Below are 20,627 nucleotides of genomic sequence, written 5' to 3'. Positions count from 1 at the left end.
TACCTTTTACAAGTGGTAATAGGCTCCAGTTGCACTAAAATGAACTCTTGACGAAACATTTTGTAATTGTGCCAAATATAACATTGTAAACTGATTTGGTTATAAATTACATTGTAATTAGATTCGATGATATGGATAATGTGTGTTAATATCCCCTGATGAAGCCAAACATTTGGCGAAACAAGGGCCCATTATTGGGAATATTTGGAAAAATTTTAGAAAAGGGAACATTTTTTGAGAAAAAGAATATTTGGGAATATCTGGGAATATTTTGTTAACAATGGGATAATATTTTGTATGATGTATATGTATTATATGTTTTAATTATGTGAATTAAATAAATTATTATGTCTTCCTGTAGGCCTGAAGGTCTCAGCCAAGCCAATCTTCTGGTTTCTATGGCTTTAAGCCATTTCAAAAACATATGAAGAACGTTAAGAGTTATTTAGCAAATTCAGAGATGAAATGTAAACTGGTCCTGTGTGTACAAAGAAGTTAAGATGGTAGAACCTAAATAAAAAATACATCATCACAGATTCATGAGGTAGTTGTATCTTTCTATGCCCTGGAAAGAGCATGAGGCTTTACACAAAGAAATCAAAATGGGATCTTTCTTCAGCTCAGACATGGATTCAACCCCAAGAACTCCCAGCATCTTCAAAGTCTGGGAAATCAGAGCTCGTAACTCATCTCTATAAAAGAAATGCAACATAGTTCTACATGGCTCCAATCCCGGAGGAATTACCCTATCCTCCAAGGAGTAAGGATTGGCTTCATTATCCGTGCCATTTGGATCTCTATCAGGAAGACTGGCAACTGATCTTAGCATACTCCAATGCTTAGCTGCAGCACCAGGGATTTCACCGCCTGTCACTTTGAACTGGTGAGTTTGATCGGGGCGGCAGAGGACTAGCAAAATCCTTGAAATAATTCTACCCAAGAAAAGGCAAAGGGATCCATGCCAAATCCAGGGGGCACCTCTCCTGTGCCTACTGAACTACCTTCCCTTGCTGACAAACCAGTTAGGGGAGCTCCAAAGTCAGGCAAACCTTCTGGCATCTCCTTACCCAGGCTGCATCAGGCTGAAAAGAAACAGGCTTAGTAAAATCAGACGAAGGCAATTCCCCCTGAGCTTCCAAGCAGCGCTGACGTAAGTTAGAAAGAACACCAGGCTGAGATGTCCAAATATGACAAGCAGCACAAACGGTAAGGCATTTAGGTTTCTTTGCTATAGGCGCCATCAGTCTGTCAGTATGCTCTTGCAGACGACTGAGAAGTGTGCATCCAGCTGCATCTGCGCTGCAAAATCTAGGCATCCAAAATATAGGTGTACAACCCTGTGCCTCTATAAACACCCAAAAACTGAGCTCCCACAAGGCCGCTCAGATTGCGCATGTAGGGAAGCGCGTGCATAGGGAAGTGCGTGCATATAAACGTTCAGACAGACGCTATCACAGGACTCCCAACCAGGTGCCCAACTAAGTGTCCAACTAGGCGCCCAAACTGGGCGCACTCGCACGAACTGACGAGGGCAGCCTAATGTGCAAGAAAAGTGCACGAAACCCCGCCAGGGCCTATCATGCAGCGAACAAGGAAAACCTGAGAGTGGAACCTAGCCAAAGATGGCTGCTCAACCTGCTGGGCTGCCAATTGCCCCCAAAGCTACTCCGGAGGTGGGTAAGAATGTCGAATCGGTGTGCGAGCACAGAGACCAAAGGGAAGAAGAAGCCCTAGATAAAAGCCCTTCTCTGCTTCCCCCCCCCCCTCCCCCTTTAACTGAGCTCAGTCTGTCCCAGCTGAGTAGTAGGTCTCCAGCTGCCACAGGAGAGGTCATAAACCATCACCACGCTCAGTTTCCTGCACTCGTTTGCCTTTCAGCTGCTTTTTACAGCTCAGTTCACACTGGCTGAAAACCAGCTTGGACCAAGACAATCATCTGAGGGAGGGATCGAATATATATCACTTCAGGATATATCACCATAGGAGAGCAGGGCGAATTAATTTTCCTTCTTTTCCCCTTGTAAAACTTGAAGCAATCCCCAGTAGGGAGTTGCACATCCACTGTCTACTAGAGATGGAAAATACTGGCAGGCTTATGTCACTGCAGGAGTATATATACTGTGATGTCAGTGATGTCAGCTTTGCTCAGTCTCTATCTGCTGGTAGAGATGCATAACCCACTTGTTCTGGATCCTCCTGCCCAAAAGCTAAGAATTTTACTATATTTTGTTAGTTTGTTTGTTGGGACTTTGTCACTATTATGAATGTTTTTATTATACCCCGCCCCGAACTTTGGAGGGGCAGGTAATAAATGCTTTTAAATAAGTAAGTTATACATAAAAGTAAAAATCTCTACCTTGCACAGGTGTGACAACTGCTCCCTTGAAATGTGGGTTGATATGTATATTCTTGGGTTGCTGGTTGTTCATTGAAGGTGAATTCATCATCATTCTGGGGTTTTCTACCTGGGGCTGTGAAGACATCTCTTGAGAAACAGAATGATGTGAATGCGGTAAGGGAAGCAATGGTTGCATGTGTTGTTGCTGGAACAGACTTCTGATTGGCTGCTGTTGAGGAGAAAATAACCTCTGTGAATGAGTCTGCATCTTAAAGAAAATAAATATTTCTTCACATACATTTAGATGCACATTCATCAGGTGAAAGTATCTAACAAGAAAAATCAGGAAAAGATCATTTTGTACAAATTTATACTCACTTAATTGTTAAATGAGTAAAATAAATGCAAAAAAATGAAATAAGAAACTTCACTGGACGGAGCCCTATCACGGAAAAATTTTCTGTCAAAGTTTCTAGAACCTTTGACTGGCACACTGAGCATGCCCAGAATGCCATAATCCCTGTAGCCGCAGGGGTCTCCCCTCAGTCTCCTTTGTAGCAAAAGGTGCAAGCGAAAAAATAAAATAATAGAACAGTTTCGGACCTAACTCCGCGGGGTGGCGGGTAGGTTTCGTGAGGACTACATTCTGCTGTCCTGGGAGAACACCTGTTACAGGTAAGCAACTCTGCTTTCTCCCAGGACAAGCAGGATGGTAGTCCTCACATGTGGGTGATTAGCAAGCTACAGGCTGACTCATATTTAATTTGGACTAACAGCACACAACTTGTGCAACAGGCACAACAACTGGTGTACTTTTGGGAAAAATGAGGCAGCCTGAAAATCACAGCAGATCGGATGTGGAAGGAGTTGGGATTATACTGGAAATAAGTTCTTCAAGACGGATTGGCCAAAGGCAGAGTCTTGACGGCCTTCCTTATCTAAGCAGTAGTGGGCTGCAAATGTGTGAAGAGAGCTCCATGTTGCAGCTTTACCGATCTCAGCAATCGGTACGGAGGTTGCCATGGCTCTCACCGAGTGCGCCTTCACTCGTCCCTGGAGAGGAAGGCCTGCTTTCTCATAGCAGAATTCAATACAGTCTGCTAGCCAATTGGAGAGAGTTTGTTTGCCCACTGCAACTCCCGGTTTGTTTTTATCGAAAGAAAAAGAGTTGGGTGGGTTTCCTATGGACTGCAGTGTGGTCTAAGTAAAATTCAAGTGCACGTTTACAGTCAGAGGTGTGTAAAACCTGCTCGCCTTGGTGAGAGTGAGGCCTTGGGAAAAATGTGGGCAAAACTACAGACTGATTCAAGTGGCAGTCATGGGAAGGAACTTAGGGTGAGTTCAGTGGACCACTCGGTCATGTAGGAACCTGGTATAGGGTGAGTTTGTGACAAGTGCTTGTAACTCACTAACCCTTCGAGCGGATGTGATGGCTACTAGGAAGAGAAATTTCCATGTAAGAAATTTAACATCCCAGGAGTGCAAAGGCTCAAATGGGGAGCGCATGAGCCTTGTGAGTACTACATTTCAGTAAGCCGTAGAGGGGGCTTAAGTTGTAATAGACCCCTCATAAATCTACTCACAAGGGGTTGTGCTGTTACCAGGGCATCCCCACCTCCCTTGTGGTACGTTGAGATGGCACTCAGGTGTACCCTCACCGAAGAAGTCTGGAGACCACAGTCTAAAAGGTGCCAGAGATAGTTTAATAGATGGAGTAGGGCAGGAAAAGGGGTCGATACCTTTTGCGTGCACCATATGGTAAATCTATTCCACTTAGAACGATTGGATTTTCGTGTGGAAGACTTTTGTGAGGCTACAAGCACTTGAGAGACATCAGTTGAAAGGTTGAGCAGTTGGAGGATCAAGCTTTCAACATCCAGGCTGTGAGGAATAGGGTTTGAAGGTTCGGATGGCGTAATATGCCTTGGTTCTGAGTTATGAGAGTGGGTGCTGTGCCCAGGCGAATGGGTTCTTTGATCGAGAGGTCGAGAAGCATGGGAAACCATACTTGTCAAGGCCAATACGGGGCTATGAGTATCATTAACCCTTTGTCCTGTTGTAGCTTCATGAGAGTTTTGGCTATCAGCGGAATCGGAGGATAGATGTATAAGAGGCCTGTGTTCCAGGGGCAAGCGAAGGCGTCCATGGCCAATGTGTTCTGTTGCCTGTGCAGGGAGCAGAATCTGTCCACTTTGTGATTCAGTTCGGATTCAAAGAGGTCTATTGTTGGTTGTCCCCAGCGTTGGAAAATTCTGGTCGTTACTACAGGATCCAGAGACCACTCATGGGGGTGGAACTGTCGACTGAGGAGATCTGCTATTACATTTTGTATGCCTGCCAGATAAGTGGCCCGCAGATGCATGGGGTGTGCAAGGGCCCAGGCCCAGATCTGCGCAACTTCTTGGCAGAGGAGATAAGAGCCTGTGCCACCCTGCTTGTTCAAGTACCACATTGCAACTGTATTGTCTGTTTGTATAAGAACAGTCTTGTGTGAAAGGCAGTCCTTGAACGCATATAGAGCATAACATAATTAAGCTCTGGAATTTGTTGCCAGAGAATGTGGTTAGTGCAGTTAGTGTAGCTGGGTTCAAAAAAGGTTTGGATAAGTTCTTGGAGGAGAAGTCCATTAACTGCTATTAATCAAATTTACTTAGGGAAATGCCACTGCTATTAATTGCATCAGTAGCATGGGATCTTCTTAGTATTTGGGTAATTGCCAGGTTCTTGTGGACTGGTTTGGCCTCTGTTGGAAACAGGATGCTGGGCTTGATGGACTCTTGGTCTGACCCAACATGGCAATTTCTAATGTTCTTAACGTATAGCTCGAAGCTCTATGAAGTTGATTTGAAATGTTACTTCTAGCTGTGTCCAAGTACCCTGAGTTTGAAGATTGTTTACATGAGCTCCCCAACCCAAGTTGGATGCGTCTGTGGTTAAAGTTACTTGCGGAACTGGTTGCTGGAAGGGTAGACTTGTTAGCAAGTTGGCTTTGTTTGCCCACCAGAGAAGTGATAACCGTAGCTGATGGGTTACATGAATCTGGAATGAAAGAGGCTGAGTGGCTTGGAGCCACTGAGATTTCAAAGTCCACTGAGTTATTCTCATGACCAGTCTGGCCATAGGAGTGAAGTGGACCGTGGAAGCCATGTGGCCAGCAGTGTTAGGAATTGATGGGCTGAGGCTGTTTCTTTTGTGCGCAGAGATGAAGCTAGCTTGGAGAGTGTGACTGCACGGTCGTTGGGCAGGAAGGCCTTTATGACTGTGGTGTCCAAATCTGCAACAATGAAAGTAAGGAGGTGAGATGGAGTGAAGTGGGATTTTTGGTGGTTGATGAGAAATCCCAACGAGTGTAGCAGATTGATAGTGAGCTTGAGAGCATAAAGAGCCCCTTGCTTGGAATGACTTTTGATCAGCCAGTCGTCTAGGTAAGGAAAGACATGTATGCTGTTCTTCCATAGATGGGCCGCAGCCACTGCTAGGCACTTTGTAAATACACGGGGTGCCGAGGCAAGTCCGAAAGGCAGAACCTGGTACTGAAAATGTTGATGTCCCACAATGAAACGCAGGTATTTGCGGTGATGTGGGAATATTGGGATGTGAGCATAAGCGTCCTGAAGATCCAGAGAACAGAGCCAAACTCTTTGTTGTAGATGGGGAAGCATGGTGCCTAGGGATACCATTCTGAATTTTTTCTTTTTGTAGAAATTTGTTGAGATTGCGGAGGTCCAGGATGGGCTGGAGGCTGCCTGATTTCTTTGGAATTTATGTATTTATTTATTTTAGGTTTTTTATATACCGATCTTCTTACATAGTGGGAGAAGAACCCTCTGCGCCTTGCTGTGCCCGGGGAACGGCTTCCACAGTCCTGGCACTCAGAAGGGCGGACAGTTCTGACTCTAGAAGGGTTGTGTGATCTTTTTGCATCCACAGGGGATTGGGTGGTGAATCCAGGGGTACCCCTGAGGAAGTTTAGATGGTATCCCTGGGTTATGATGGATATAACCCATTGGTCTGTGGTAATGCTGAGCCAGTTGGTTATGAAGTGGTGAAGACGACCTCCTATTGGCAAGTCTGGATTTGGATTTGTGGAGTGGCTGCTATTCTCTGGATAGATTTCAAAATCCAGAGGCTTGGCCGGTTTGAAGGGGTGGCTGAGGCCTGGATGGTTTGGGCTGTCGTGGATGTCCTCTCTGAGGTGGTTTGGTTGGTCTCATGTGAGATGTAGGTGGATAGTACCTGTGTGAGCGGTAAAATGGTCTCCTGGGGTCCCTTCTCATGGTTCTTCTGGCAGAGGAGAGAGCCTCTGTAGTGACTGTGGACAGCTGATGCGGGGTCTCATGGTGGTCTTTCAGTTGAACCACTGCGTCCTGAATCTTGTCACCGAATAGATTTTCTCAGGTACAAGGAAGGTCAGCAAGTTTGTCTTGGACCTCAGTTTGTAAATCTGATGCTTTAAGCCAAGCCCACCTTCTAGCGCTGATTCCCGTCACCGATAAGCAAGAAGTAGTCTCAAAGGAATTGTAATCAGCCTTTACTTCATGTTTTCCTGCCTCAAGACCTTTTTGTAGTATGGTATTGAGGTTGTCTTGATGTTGTTGGGGAAGAGTATCAGCTATTCCCTGAACTTGTTTCCAGAGATTCCTCTGATATTGTCTCATGTAGAGTTGATATGCAGCTATGCGTGACATTAGCATAGACCCCTGAAAGATTTTTCTACCTAAGATGTCCAGGAATTTTTGGTCTTTTCCAGGGGGAGATCAGGAGTGAGGGCGCAGTCTCCTGGCCTTTTTCTGTGCGGATTCAATTACCACTGATTGATGGGGTAGTTGAGGCTTTTGAATCCTGGAGTATGTTGGACAAGATAGGTTTCATCTGTCTTCCTATTCACTGGTGAGACAGTGCAGGGTTGCTCCCAGAGACAATGTTGGAGGTCCAAGAGTACTTCATGGACGGGAATTGCCATAATTTCTTTGGGGGCATCCACAAATTGGAGGACTTCCAATGTTTTATGACGTGTGTCTTCCTCTGTGACCAGATCAAAGGGGATTGTCTGATATTTCCTTTATAAAATTTGCAAAGGAGAGGTCTTCTGGAGGAGACAGTCTCCTTTCTTCCGGAGGAGATGGTTCTGATAGTATGTCCTCTGTAGCTGTTGGTGTCAATATCCTCCCATGGGTCATTACGGGGTCCCTGGATGAGATCCCGAGGGAGGGAAAAGGGCTGGTAGCGTAGGACGAGTGACGGTCTTGAGCTATTAGTATTGAAGTTATGATGACTACAATGAATGCTCAATTACTTCAAATGTAATTCATTAGTACTGATCTATGGGCCTATATGCTCTATAATAGTGGTCCCCAACCCTGTCCTGAGGGCCCACCAGCCAGTCAGATTTTTAGGATATCCACAATGAATATGCATGAGAGGTGTGCATGCAAATTTTCTCTCATGCATATTCATTGTGGATATCCTGAAACCCCGACTGGCTGGTGGGCCCCCAGGACAGGGTTGACGACCACTGCTCTATAAGAAATATTCAGGCTTTTTTTTGAGGATTGGCAGAAGGGAAGAAGGAATGGGACATATTGAGCTTATAAGCACTTTAGTTGGGAGGTGGTGGACGAGGCGGGGAGGAGGAGATTGTGCAATTTGATTATTTGGTTCTATTAGTTTAGAGAAAAAATAAGAAAAATTGTAAACTGTTTTTGTATTGTAGCTTTGGTGTTCATAAGGAACAAATGTATGGCAGGTACTTGTAATATTCGATTTAATAACATGTTTAAACCTAAAACAACTTATTGTAACATGCCAAAAACTAAAATTTGTAGGTGAAGGACTAGTTACTCTTACTAAATGTAGGTTTTACTACACATATATAAAAAGGTATGCAATACTAACCCTGGTAGGTCTTAATTTATAAGACAGACAAGTTTAAAAAAAATGTACAAAGGAAACAGCAGTTATAAATGACCTATTGGGCAGGAAGAGAATAAGTAAGTATTTCAACAGGTTTTCAAAAATTAGAGAATCGGTTAATATACACTACTAAAAATTCTTAAGCCAAATTGTCTTGAACTTACCACTGTCTGTGAAGTTATCAAAGGCCTGTGATCCTGCATTCTTCCTCTACCAGTGTTGTCTCTTCTTAAGTCTCCCATTATATGAGACATTAAGCCACCTCGTCTTCCTCCTCCACCACCTCTTCTTGGTCCATAGCGTCCCTGTTTACGTTGCCGCTCTCTTTCTTCAAATTCCAACAATGCTGCTTTAGCTTCTGCAGAAAGTTCTGTTAGAAGGGAATACTATATGTTAAAAGGTCTCTGCAATAATGAGGGTTAGTATTAAACCGGGGTTTCAGCTCTAAAAAGAAAAGAAAGGTGACTGCAGCAAATTAAAGTGCAATTATCTGGATCAACTTTAGGTGTACACTTGATCCATAGAAACATAGAAATGTGATGGCAGAAAAAGACTGTATGGCCTATTTTGTCTGTCCATCCGCCCAACTAATTTAGCTTCACAATTCCCATCTCTCCCTCAGAGATCCCCTGTATTTATTCCATGCTTTCTTGAATTCAGATATTGGGAGGCTGTTCCATGCTTCTGCTACCCTCTTTATAAAGGAATATTTCCTAAGATTCAGGCAATGGGAGCAGTCAAAGGATAACCTGAACGGATTGGCTCTTATGACCCAAACAGCAATGGCAAGACTACACTAGTCTTCCAAGTCTTGCAGAGTGACACTGTTAAAACCCAAATATTCAATGTACTTGGGGTGATAGTATGATTTGGAAACTGGCATTGATACTTTTGGTAGCTGTGTGGATTATTACAAAACTCGGTAAAAGAACATTGAAGGGTTCTGGATTTAGAGTTGATCTTGTGAGAAAGAAGATAAGGCCTGAAATGGCCTTAAAGGAGAAGTGTAAAAGACCAGTACACACAGGGGGTGGCCAATTGCAGTCCTCAAGGCTGGTTTTCAGGATATCCACAATGAATATGCATGAGATGCCTTTGCATACAGCTGGGGCAGTATATGCAAATATATTACATGCATATTCACTGTGGATATCCTGAAAACCAGACCTGTTTGGGGCTCCTGAAGACTGAAATTAGCCACCTCTACTCTAACAGATTCTGGGCATGCTTTGAACTTATACAGAGCACAGTGACAGGAAAGGGATTGAAAGTTCAGGTAAAAGACATAGGGGTGGGGAGCTGGTATTGGATTGTATATGTGAATTTGTATCATCTATCCAACCTGGAAAAAATACTAGGCAGATTGAATGGAACAATTTGGTAATTTTCTGCTGTCATTTACCCTGTTAAAACATATTTTCAAAGGATATGCCTGAGTAAGAACCAATTTGAAATACTGAAAGTCAGGTTATAAAATATAAAACTATATTAGTGTACTAAACAAATTAGATCAAATGTGCTCCTAACCTGTTATGTTTGATTTTTCGCCATCATCTGTATCTCCTTTCCCCCAGTTCTGTCTGCCTTTCTCTCCCAGTTTGTCACTCTGTCCAAATTTCCTTACACATTTTGTGTAACTGCTATAGATTAGTCCTAATTGTTTATATTTTGCTTGCCAATAAAGTTCTCAATTTATTTTGTAGCTCTGCCTTACTAGATAACTGCACAAAATTCTCTTGTATCACCAGCAGAGTCTACCTGCATGCTGCTGTTAATGAACTGGAATTTGTTCCTGTGATCCTGTGTGTTCCAGAATGGTTTTAATCAATATTTTTGGCAGGGTCATCAGATTTGAATGCAGAAAGCAACTACATGGAATCTGCCTCAAAGATCTCCATATTGAAATTGTGAAGATTTTGTTCTACGCAAACTAAAAACAGAATACAAATTAACTTGAAAACAGATTTATTTCTAGACAAATTAACAGAAGACTGACTGTCAAATTGCAACTGGGTAGATATATATTATGCTGTATTTGAGACCTTAATTGCAGAACAAACATATGATACAGTATTTTAATTCATACAGAATTTGATTAAAACTTGTTAGCCATATGGTACCTGGATGAAAGTGAATTCTGAAGCATTTCCATCCTAAGTAACTGAAGCATTTCAATCCTAAGTAACTATTACTAGTACTCAGAAAAGAATTTCCTATATAAATCATGAGTATACAGTTTACAAAATATTAGTTCACACATTAAGTTGTCAAACTTAGATACCCACTTCTGAAATGTCCTCTTTGTATCCAGCACCCAATGGCATATATAATCTGACCGCATATATAATCTGACCGCACCGGTCAGATTTCATGAGTGTGGTATATAAGCTTTTTAGAAATAAATAAATGTTTGCAATTTGCCTTTGAAGTATAAAGTAAACAGTCTGGAAATAACTCCTCTATTACTATTAAGGATATCATCACAGATTACAAATATAGCTTATTGTAAATTATTTATTTATTTATTTAACATTTTTATATACCGATTTCCGTTTGCACATCGTACCAGTTTACAGATAACAGGTGGAGGCCATCATATGGAACGCATAAAATAATAAACATATCTTTTCAATGAAACACAAATAACACATGTACAGTAAACTTTGATTAGTTGTTTAGATATTAGATAGCATAACAGTTGAGAGTCAAAAATAAATATAATATATCTAAATATATTTACACAGTAGTTATTGAAGTAGATAGAGAGTGATAAAGTACTGTGATGAGGAGAAATAGAATTATTGAGGTTTGGAAAGAGTAGAACAAGGGTTGAGAAAGGGGGGAGTTGAAGGGGGGTAGTAAAGGAAGGGGGAGGGGAGAAAGTTAGGGGAGGTTGAAGAAGGAAGGGGCAGGGTGTGGGTGTGAAAAGGAGCAGGTCAGCTTAGGTTTAGTTCACTAGGTGAGGGATAGGGGGAACTTTAGGATGTTAAAAGGATGGAGTAAGAGGTAGGATATGGTTGCTGAGTGTTTAGGTGAAGGCCTGTTGGAACTGCCAGGTTTTTAGTTTTTTTTTTTAATTTAGGTGTGCAGGTTTCTGTACGGAGGTCGTGAGGCATGGAGTTCCAAAGGGAAGGGCCAGCTAGTGAGAAAGCTCTTTTAGTGGTGGAGGCTAGTTTAGTGGATTTGTGGGAAGGAAGACGCAGCACGCATTGATGGATCGAACGTGTCGGTCTAGTAGAGGTGTGGAGTAGGAGAGGGGGATTAAGCCAGTGAGTGTTTTCATTTACTAAGGATTTGTGAATGAGAAATAGGGCTTTGTACTGTATTCTGAAGTTCATTGGAAGCAAGTGCGTTAATTAAAACATTTTTGGTCTGATCAACATCAGAGATCAATCCTTCACTCGTTCTGAGCAGGCTATGGCATGGATGTCAGTCTTTTAAAGAAAAAGTCCACCCATAGCTTCAAATCATTCAAGATTCTGCTGCTCACTGGGTTAAAAATATAGTGATCATATTCCCGCTATTTTATGTACTATTCACTGGTTATCTATTTCATAAAAACCATATTTTAGATTATTACGCCTGACTTTTAAAGCATTACATGATGTTGGCCCAGATTATCTGAGAAAGCATTTGATCAATGAACTTCTAAGGTTACCAACACCGAGAATCAAAACTGGTTAGCAGAGCAATGTTTTTTCGTTTTCTATGCCAATATTTTAGAATTCTACCATGAAAGAAATACAAGTGGAGAAAGGTTTGTTGCCCTTTCCCTGCTTAGTAACAACAGGGCTTTTTAAAGTGGCTTTCTGTTCTGTTAATTTATTAGTTTTCAAACTTTCTTTTCTATTTGCTTTCACCTAATGGTCATTCTCTATTTGAAAGTATTATTGTACTGATAATCATTTTGTTATGTATTGTATTTAGCTTGCATATTTGTATTGATCCTGGTGATTTCCATAGCTTATGTTTTTGCAGTGGTTAAAATATTCTTGATCTTTCTGTGATTTTATATGCTTTTTATACCTGTTATATTTACTATGTTATTTATGTTTTATATTTGCTGCAACTTTGTACATTCGTTTGGGCGCTCTGCTAGAAAGATGGAGAAAAATCTAATTTATAATAAACTTGTACTGGAGGAGGTTGCCTGTTTCTCTAGCAATTCTTTTCCTTTCCTCTCAACTTCTACAGCTTGTTCCTGCTTCCTATCAACAGTTCCCAGAGCTCATGCTATTTTAATGTTTCCACCTGCAGTTGTCAGTGAAGATGATCAGTCAGCAGTACTACAAGGATAGAACAAGTACCAAGTCTGTGAGAAGAATATGGAGGACGGGGGGGGGGGGGGGGGGGGGGGGGGAGATGGAGCTAAGTGATTGCTAGGCAATGCTCCTACACAAAATGAGAACCTGACACCAGGCAGAAAACAAGCCATGGAAAAATTATGAACAGGGTAGAAAAGCATACCTGACCCTTGGCATATGGAAGGTGAGGAGGAGGAGGGAGAAGTCAAATTTTCTTCCTGGCAGTTTTTCCCCCTCTCTTCCCCTACCCATATCGCCAGACATTCCATCTATTACCATTTCTTTCAACCTCTCATCCACTTTCATCCAGCTTTTCATTCCCCACACCAATCTTCCACCCTTCTGCACTCCTTCATCCTTGCCAGTTCTCTTAATCTCCCCTGCAGCAGCCTATTGCCAATATCTCTACCAGCTTTTTGACTCATGGTTACTACTTTTCAAGCTCATTTGCCAACCAGAATACCACTGAATGTGAGAACTTCAAACGCTGTAATCACATGTCATAGAATCTTGTATATCATGAGCAGAGGGCATGGGCTCCTATTGCTCCAAGGGCAGAGAGTGGCCAAGGTTAGAAGACAATGAGCAAAATGGAGGAACGGTTCCAATCACTGGGTGGGTGAAAGGTGGCCATGCAAAGTGCAGCTCTCCTTTCCTCCTCCCCAGCCATGCCTTCTACAGGCAGGAAGACAGCATACTTTTCTTCTAAGAAGATGGCACCAGAACAGGAGGAAGCATGCATCCTGCTCATCAGTCATGTGGGTTTTTCAAATCTGAAAAGAATGACCTTCCAAACTCACAGTCTTTTCATTGAAAGTGGAATGACTATGGATAACTAGAAATTCCATTTTGGACACATTTAATGATAATGTATTGTGTTTAAGCCAAGAGGTGATTGCAGAAAAGCATTTGAAGATGTTCCAGAGTGAGTTTCCATGAAGAATCTATACAGATTGCAAATTGTATGTCATTGGCATACAGTTTATATCAAGCAATCAGGGAGGAGAGAATTTTACAGATAGAGATAAGTAAATGTTGAAAAGAGCTGAGGAGAGTACAGAGCCCTGAGGGACACCAGTTTTGACATGACAGTGAGATGAAAATTCATTAATGAACTTGATAATTTGGGAGTGTTGTGAGAGATAAGAATGAAACCAATTGAGTATTGTACCACTAAGACCCAATTCTTGAAGACGATTGAGTAGGATATCATGATCGACCGTGTCGAAAGCAGAAGAAATATCTAGAGAAACAAGGAAATATTGCTGACCAGAATCTATATCACATCTAAGTGTATCTGTAAGAGATAAGAGGAGTTCAGTGCTGAGACCATGCTGGAATCCATATTGATGGGGATCTAGTAAATCATGCTTGTCAAGTTGGTAAGTTGATTTAATACAGCAGATTCTAATATTTTAGAAATAAATGGTAGCACAGAAATAGGTCTGTAATTCACTGGCTCATCAGGGTCTAGATTTTTTTTTTGAGCAGTGGATGAACTATAGCTTGCTTAAGAGAAGAGGGAATGGAACCTTTGTTCAAAGAGAGATTGATTAGTTTAGAGATGAATGGGGCAAGAACGTTGCGAGACACCTTAAAGAGAGAAACCGGACAACATGCTGCAGGACAGACAGTGTTATTGGTTTTAGTGATAAGATTTTCATTTCAAGAGTAGAACATATTCAAAGGCATCCCAGAGAGAAGAGATAACTGACTCAGGATTGGTGTACCAGTGAGGTACTGAGGAAAAGGAAATGCAAAGTTTTTCTAGTTTGAGATTGAATACAGTTAAAAATGAGCTCACAGAGTTTCAGAAATGAAAGTTTGAGAAGGCAACGGGTGAGACTTTTAGCTATAGAGAAGAGGATTTTGGGATTGTAGCCAATGTCACGGATCTTTTGAGAGAAATGATCTTTAAGAACATAAGAAATTGCCATGCTGGGTCAGACCAAGGGTCCATCAAGCCCAGCATCCTGTTTCCAACAGAGGCCAAACCAGGTCACAAGAACCTGGCAAGCACCCAAACACCAAGAAGATCCCATGCTACTGATGCAATTAATAGCAGTGGCTATTCCCTAAATAAACTTTATTAATAGCAGTTAATGGACTTCTCCTCCAAGAACTTATCCAAACCTTTTTTGAACCCAGCTACACTAACTGCACTAACCACGTCCTCTGGCAACAAATTCCAGAGCTTAATTGTGCATTGAGTGAAAAAGAATTTTCTCTGATTAGTCTTAAATGTGCTACTTGCTAATTTCATAGAATGTCCCCTGGTCCTTCTATTATCTGAAAGTGTAAATAACCGATTCACATCTACTCATTCAAAACCTCTCATGATCTTAAAGACCTCTATCATATCCCCCCTCAGCCGTCTCTTCTCCAAGCTGAACAGCGCCAACTTCTTCAGCTTTTCCTCATAGGGGAGTTGTTCCATTCCCTTTATCATTTTGGTTGCCCATCTCTGTACTTTCTCCATCGTAACTATATCTTTTTGGAGATGCGGCAATCAGAACTGTACACAGTATTCAAGATGCAGTCTCACCATGGAGCGATATAGAGGCATTATGAAATTTTCCGTTTTATTAACCATTCCCTTCCTAATAATTCCTAACATTGTTTGCTTTTTTGACTGCTGCAGCACACTCAGCTGACAATTTCAAAGTATTATCTCTATGACGCCTAGATCTTATTCCTGGGTGGTAGCTGCAGATTGAAAGTTTTCTAGTGGTGAGCGAAAAGACTGAGCATGTTCAGAAGTAGGGTTTTTTTTTTCCCCATCTACATTCAGCCTTCCTAAGCAAATGATGTGCAGTAATGACAGATTGAGATTTGAGCCAAGGAAGAGATTTAGTTTGGTACTATTAAAAGATTTAAGTAGGGCTACCTCAGTAAGAACAGTGTCTAAAGTGCTGTCCCAGTATTGTACTACATCTTCCATATTATGAAAAGATTAAATATCTAGAAGGAGAGAAATTTTAATAATGAACTGATCTGTATCGATGGCACTACAATGGCGTCGAGGAGAGGGAGGTTTGCTATTCCAAAGGTTGGGCTTTGGAATAGCAAAAGAAAAGTGTCTGTCCGGGGCAAAGGTGAGATGTTTACAGTTTGAGAAGAATGAGAACGGGCAGATTCACTGACAACAACAAGATCGAGGGTGTGTTCTGATGTGTGAGTTGGAGCTTCAATAATCTGGGACCATCCCAACGAAGAGACAACTGAAAGAAAAAGAGAGCATTAAGGCGAGGAGATGGCTGCGTCGACATGAAAATTGAAGTCACCCATAATTATCATTTTGTTAAAATCTAATTTAGAGAGAAGTAGTTGTTCAAACAAAGGTGATAAATCAAACAGTTGCAGCTTGGGAGGTGCATAGACTAGACAGATGTTGAAGTTATTTAGTGAGACAATAAGCATTTCTAAAAAAGAGTTACCATTTAAATGTTGAATTTTAGCACACCACTTAGATTTGTAGAGTATAAGAAGTCCTCCACTATGTTTCTTAGGACGTGGCTGAGAAATAACAGAATAGTTAGGGGGACATATTAAGTTTAGAACAGTGTGATCACAGACTAGTAGCCAGGATTCTGTGAAACAGTAGAAGTCTAACTGTTCATTACTAATGAAGTAATGAATTAAGTAATGAATTAAGAAGAGAAAATGTGATCAGTGGAGGGGGTAATTGATAGGCATGTTTGCTAAAGATATTTTAGTTAGACAGCATGATAGACAAGAATTACTATAGTGATATAAGGATGCTAGATCTCCATATCACCCTTGACCCACGACTGATGGAATGGTGAAAACTTCTTGTGAGAAATGGTTAAAGGTTGGTGAACACTCGGCGGCACTCAGCGCGCACGAAGGAGCTCCTTTGTCGTGCTCCTTCGTGTGCATGACGGAGCGCGCACACTACCGGCACACATCCCGGGCCGGCTAATCAGGCCCCAGTAAGGTGATGTCATCGGGGGCGGGGCTTGCTGCTAATGCGATGGTGGAAGCCAGCGGGGGGAGGGGAGTCCAGCAATACTCTCCCTGTGAGGCAGGTAGTGCAGAGGGTGCCCTCATAGGCAAGGAGAGGCATGGGAGATGACACAGTCTTTAGTCCTCAGGTGTCCCGGGCCAGCTTTTCAGTCCTCTAAGTAAGGTGATGTCATAGTGGGTGGGCTTGCTGCTGACACAATGGTGGAAGCCATTGAAATCGTCAACTCAGTGTGCTGATGCGGTCAAAAAAGTAAACAATGTTAGGAATTAATAGGAACGAAATGGCAAATAAAACGGTAGATGTCATAATACCTCTGTATCACTCCATAGTGAGACCACACCTTGTCTACCGTGCAATTCTGGTCGCTGCATCTCAAAAAAGATATAGTTGCACTGGAGAAAGTGCAGAGAAGGGCAACCAAAATGGTAAGGGGCCTGGAACGGCTCCCCTATAAAGAAAAGCTGAAGAAGTAAGGGCTGATAGTTTGAAGAAGAGATGACGGGGGTGGGGGGTGGATATGATAGAGACGTATAAAATCATGAAAGGATTTGAACAGGTTAATGTAAATTAGTTATTTACTCTCTCAGATAATAAGACTAGGAGGCACTCCATGAATTAGCAAGTAGCATATTTAAAACAAATCAAAGAAAATTCATTTACTCAGCGCATAGATCTGGAATTCATTGCCAGAGGATGTGGTTACGGCAGTTAGTGTAACTGGGTTTAAAAAAAGGTTTGGATAAGTTCCTAGAGGAAAAATCCATGAACTGCCATTAAATTAATAAGCAATAGTAATTTGGAATCTATTTAATGTTTGAGTACTTGTCAGGTACTTGTGACTTGGATTGGCCAGTGTGGGAAACAGGATGCTGGGCTTCATGGACCCTTGGTCTGAACCAGTTTGGGATATCTTATGTTCTTTTGTAAACATGTTGCAAGGCATGACTGCATGTTTTTAAATATACAACTGAAAAATGCCAGCCAATCTCTGACCCCCAGAGCACACAGCTATGTAAATCAGGAACAGCCAAAATCCTTTCAAGTTGATTTAAAATAAACCATTTTAAAATTTTCCAGCTGTATCTAATTTGGTTGTGGAAAAATATTTAGATAACTTGGGCATTCACCAAAATTGTTTTTTTATGTTTTTAAAGAGTCACACAGCAAAACTTTTCTTCTTTAAATTATTTTGCTCACCTTTTTTGTCTTTGTAGTTTTTTTTACTTTTTGTTGCTTTTCTACTCTCTCCTTTTGTTTTTTTTAATTCTATGAACCCTGCTAATTGCTCTGGAGTAAAGAATGTATTGCATTCATCTCTCTTTTTAACTAAACATTTACAGGGAAAACATAAAAGAAATGAGTAGCGTAATGCAATAACTTCTTGATGAAGATTTAGGAAATCCGTCTCTGCTGAGTTGCTAGGGCTAAATCAGGAAATATTTTAATATTTAAAACGTGAAATTTAATGGAATATTTAAGATTTTTTTTAATTCTTTATTTATAGCTTTTAAAAAAATTTTACAAACCAAATACCAGCTCATAACAGAAATAGCAGGTATCATACTTAATCCAAATTTCAAGAGAACATAACTTAGGACAAATCAACATTACAGTATGACAACTTAATTTTGACATCAATGATTCTATTTGGGGCTGAAGAGAGAAAAAAGGGAGTTTCTTATTTTCTATTAAATGTTTTAGAGGATAAACTGAAGATAAGACGGCATAAGACAACCTACATCTTTAACTTAAACCTCTGGTGATGATGTGGGTTGGTTTTTTTTAATTCTATGAACCCTGCTAATTGCTCTGGAGTAAAGAAAGTATTGCATTCATCTCTCTTTTTAACTAAACATTTACAGGGAAAACGTAAAAGAAACGAGTAGCCTAATGCAATAACTTCTTGACGAAGATTTAGGAAATTTTTCCATCTCTGCTGAGTTGCTAGGGCTAAATCAGGAAATATTTTAATATTTAAAACATGAAATTTAATGGGATATTTCCTAAAATAGACTTTTATGATTTTATTTATTTCAAAATTTGTTACAAGAGAAATCAACAATGTTCCTTTATCTATAACAACCAATTCAGAATTTTCCAAAAAGGTTGTCAAAACAGTTTTGAAACAGAATATTGGTTTCTCTATTTCTAGTAATAGGTAGGAAATAACAAGTGTAACTATTGGCATATCTATGTCAGAAAATCCCAAAATCTCTGAAAAATTTTTTTTTAAAGTAATATATGGAGTCTCTCCTACAATACGAGGAAAATTTAGTAAACGCAAGTTCAAACGTTTTGCATTATTTTCCAGAGTCTCCATACGTCTGTCCAGCCTTATTCGATCTTTAGCTATCATAGCTTTAAATTCTTGGTTCTTTTCATCTTTCTTCTCCAATATTAACACCCAGCTATTTGTCTCAGTTTTCCTTCCAGGGCGGATATATCTTGATATTGTTTGGCATTAGCTTGACTCAAACTTTAACAAGCAATTTTCATTTCGGATCTAAACCCCACCACCAGGATCCAGAGGCCATCTAGAGTCACCACAGTGGGACGGGGGGGGGGGGACACTTCCAGGCCCACCATCTGCACCGTTCTCCCCCGAACCTGCATCACAGCCTGGTGCGAGGTCGATGGTGCTTCCTCCGACTAGCTGTACCGACCTCTGCGTTCCCCTCGCAACTTGCTCCTTTCCCTCCTCGGGGTCCGCATCAAGGTTTACTGACGGAGGCTTGACAATCGCGGTATCTCCTGGTCGGCGCTCCCCTCAGGCTCGAGGGCGACCCCGGAAGCACAAACTTTTCCTGAGTCATCTCTGTCACCTCTCTGCGCCGGTGGCTTCCTTAGATCGGGACTCAGCAATGCCTCCTCCAGGGGCGCAAGAGGCTCTCCTCCCACGCCGCTCTGCCCAGCGGGATCCTCGGCTCCTGGTTCTCTGGTAGGTGTTGACAAAAAGCAAATAATTTCTTGCTGAGTAGGTGAGGGTAAAGGCTCCATTGGGTATACCCTCACCTTACCTTTACGTTTAGGTGGCATGTTAAATTTATTAGCAGAAAAACCAAGAAATTTGCTCGCGGTCTTAGCAGTGTCCAGCTTATGCCGCCATCTTAACCGGCAGTCAGCCCCATCTTTTCATGCCCTCTAAGATTTTTTTTGTTACATTTTTGCTTTTGCTTTGTCATTTTTTTTAAATTTATGATTTTGCTTAGAATGTTTTGTAATATTGTTTGTTTGCTTTTTTTCTTTTCCCTTCTAGTCTCTCTTCCTCTCTTTCTCCAACACCTCTCCTGTGCAAGCAGGGAACAGCCCCAGGATACAGAGGCTGCCATGCTCTTCTAGTCCAGGCCCCACTGCAGCGACAACAGCACCTCTCGGTCAAGACTAGCACTAGCCATCACATTTTAGGAACCTGAGAATTTTCTACCTAGCTTCCATTTATGATCTATCCATATCCAGGCATGAAAAGATGTAAAACTCAAAAGCTAAATGTTTAATTTCTTCATTAAACAAAAATCTATTCATACCAAAACATGGTGGAGTGGCTGCTGTCCTCTGGCGGGTTCACAAAATCCTGATGCAGGGCCTATCTGAGGCGGAGTTTGAGCCCTAGGTACCCTTGGTTGTCTAGGCTGACTTCTCTGTGCTGGTCTAGATGCCCTACCATGGGTACCAGTGGATAATACCTCCGTGGTGGTAATAGGGTTTCTTGGTGTCTCTGCGTACTGTTCTACGTGCCGAAGATGGTGGTTCTGTTGGAACAGCAGAGAGCTGATGCAGAGTTTCAGAGTGTTCTTTTAATTGTGCCACTGAATCCTGAACCTTGCCTCCAAAAAGCTTGTCACCAGCACAAGGTAAATCTGCCAGCTTTTCCTGAACCTCAGGCCTGAGGTCAGAGGCCTTTAGCCAGGCCCACCTATGTGCACTGATTCCAGTTGCAGCCATCCTGGACGAGGTTTCAAAACTATAATAGGCTGCAAGGACTTCGTGTTTGCCTGCTTCTAGACCCTTATGTATGAGATCATTTACCGAGTCTTGATACTGTTGAGGCAAAGTCTCAGATAGTTGTTGCATCTGTTTCCAGAAA

General features: G+C 41.6%; 1 protein-coding gene across 9 annotated transcripts in view; it reads right to left on the bottom strand.

Moving 5' to 3' along the window:
• Positions 1–20,627, bottom strand: part of RBM33 (RNA binding motif protein 33) — a 523,998-nt gene that overhangs the window by 305,309 nt on the left and 198,062 nt on the right. For all 9 annotated transcript variants that reach the window (XM_029588463.1, XM_029588468.1, XM_029588464.1 and 6 more), the window contains exons 8-9: positions 8,416–8,621; positions 2,357–2,567 (exon numbers count right to left, since the gene is read on the bottom strand). In XM_029588463.1, the coding sequence (XP_029444323.1) occupies positions 2,357–2,567; positions 8,416–8,621 (417 nt within the window). The remainder of the gene's footprint in view (positions 1–2,356; positions 2,568–8,415; positions 8,622–20,627) is intronic.

Source organism: Rhinatrema bivittatum, chromosome 2 (genome assembly GCF_901001135.1).
Source record: "Rhinatrema bivittatum chromosome 2, aRhiBiv1.1, whole genome shotgun sequence".
In the NCBI taxonomy this organism is placed as follows: domain Eukaryota; kingdom Metazoa; phylum Chordata; class Amphibia; order Gymnophiona; family Rhinatrematidae; genus Rhinatrema; species Rhinatrema bivittatum.
Note: the sequence above shows the minus strand (reverse complement) of the source record. Positions and strands in the feature narration are given on the sequence as shown.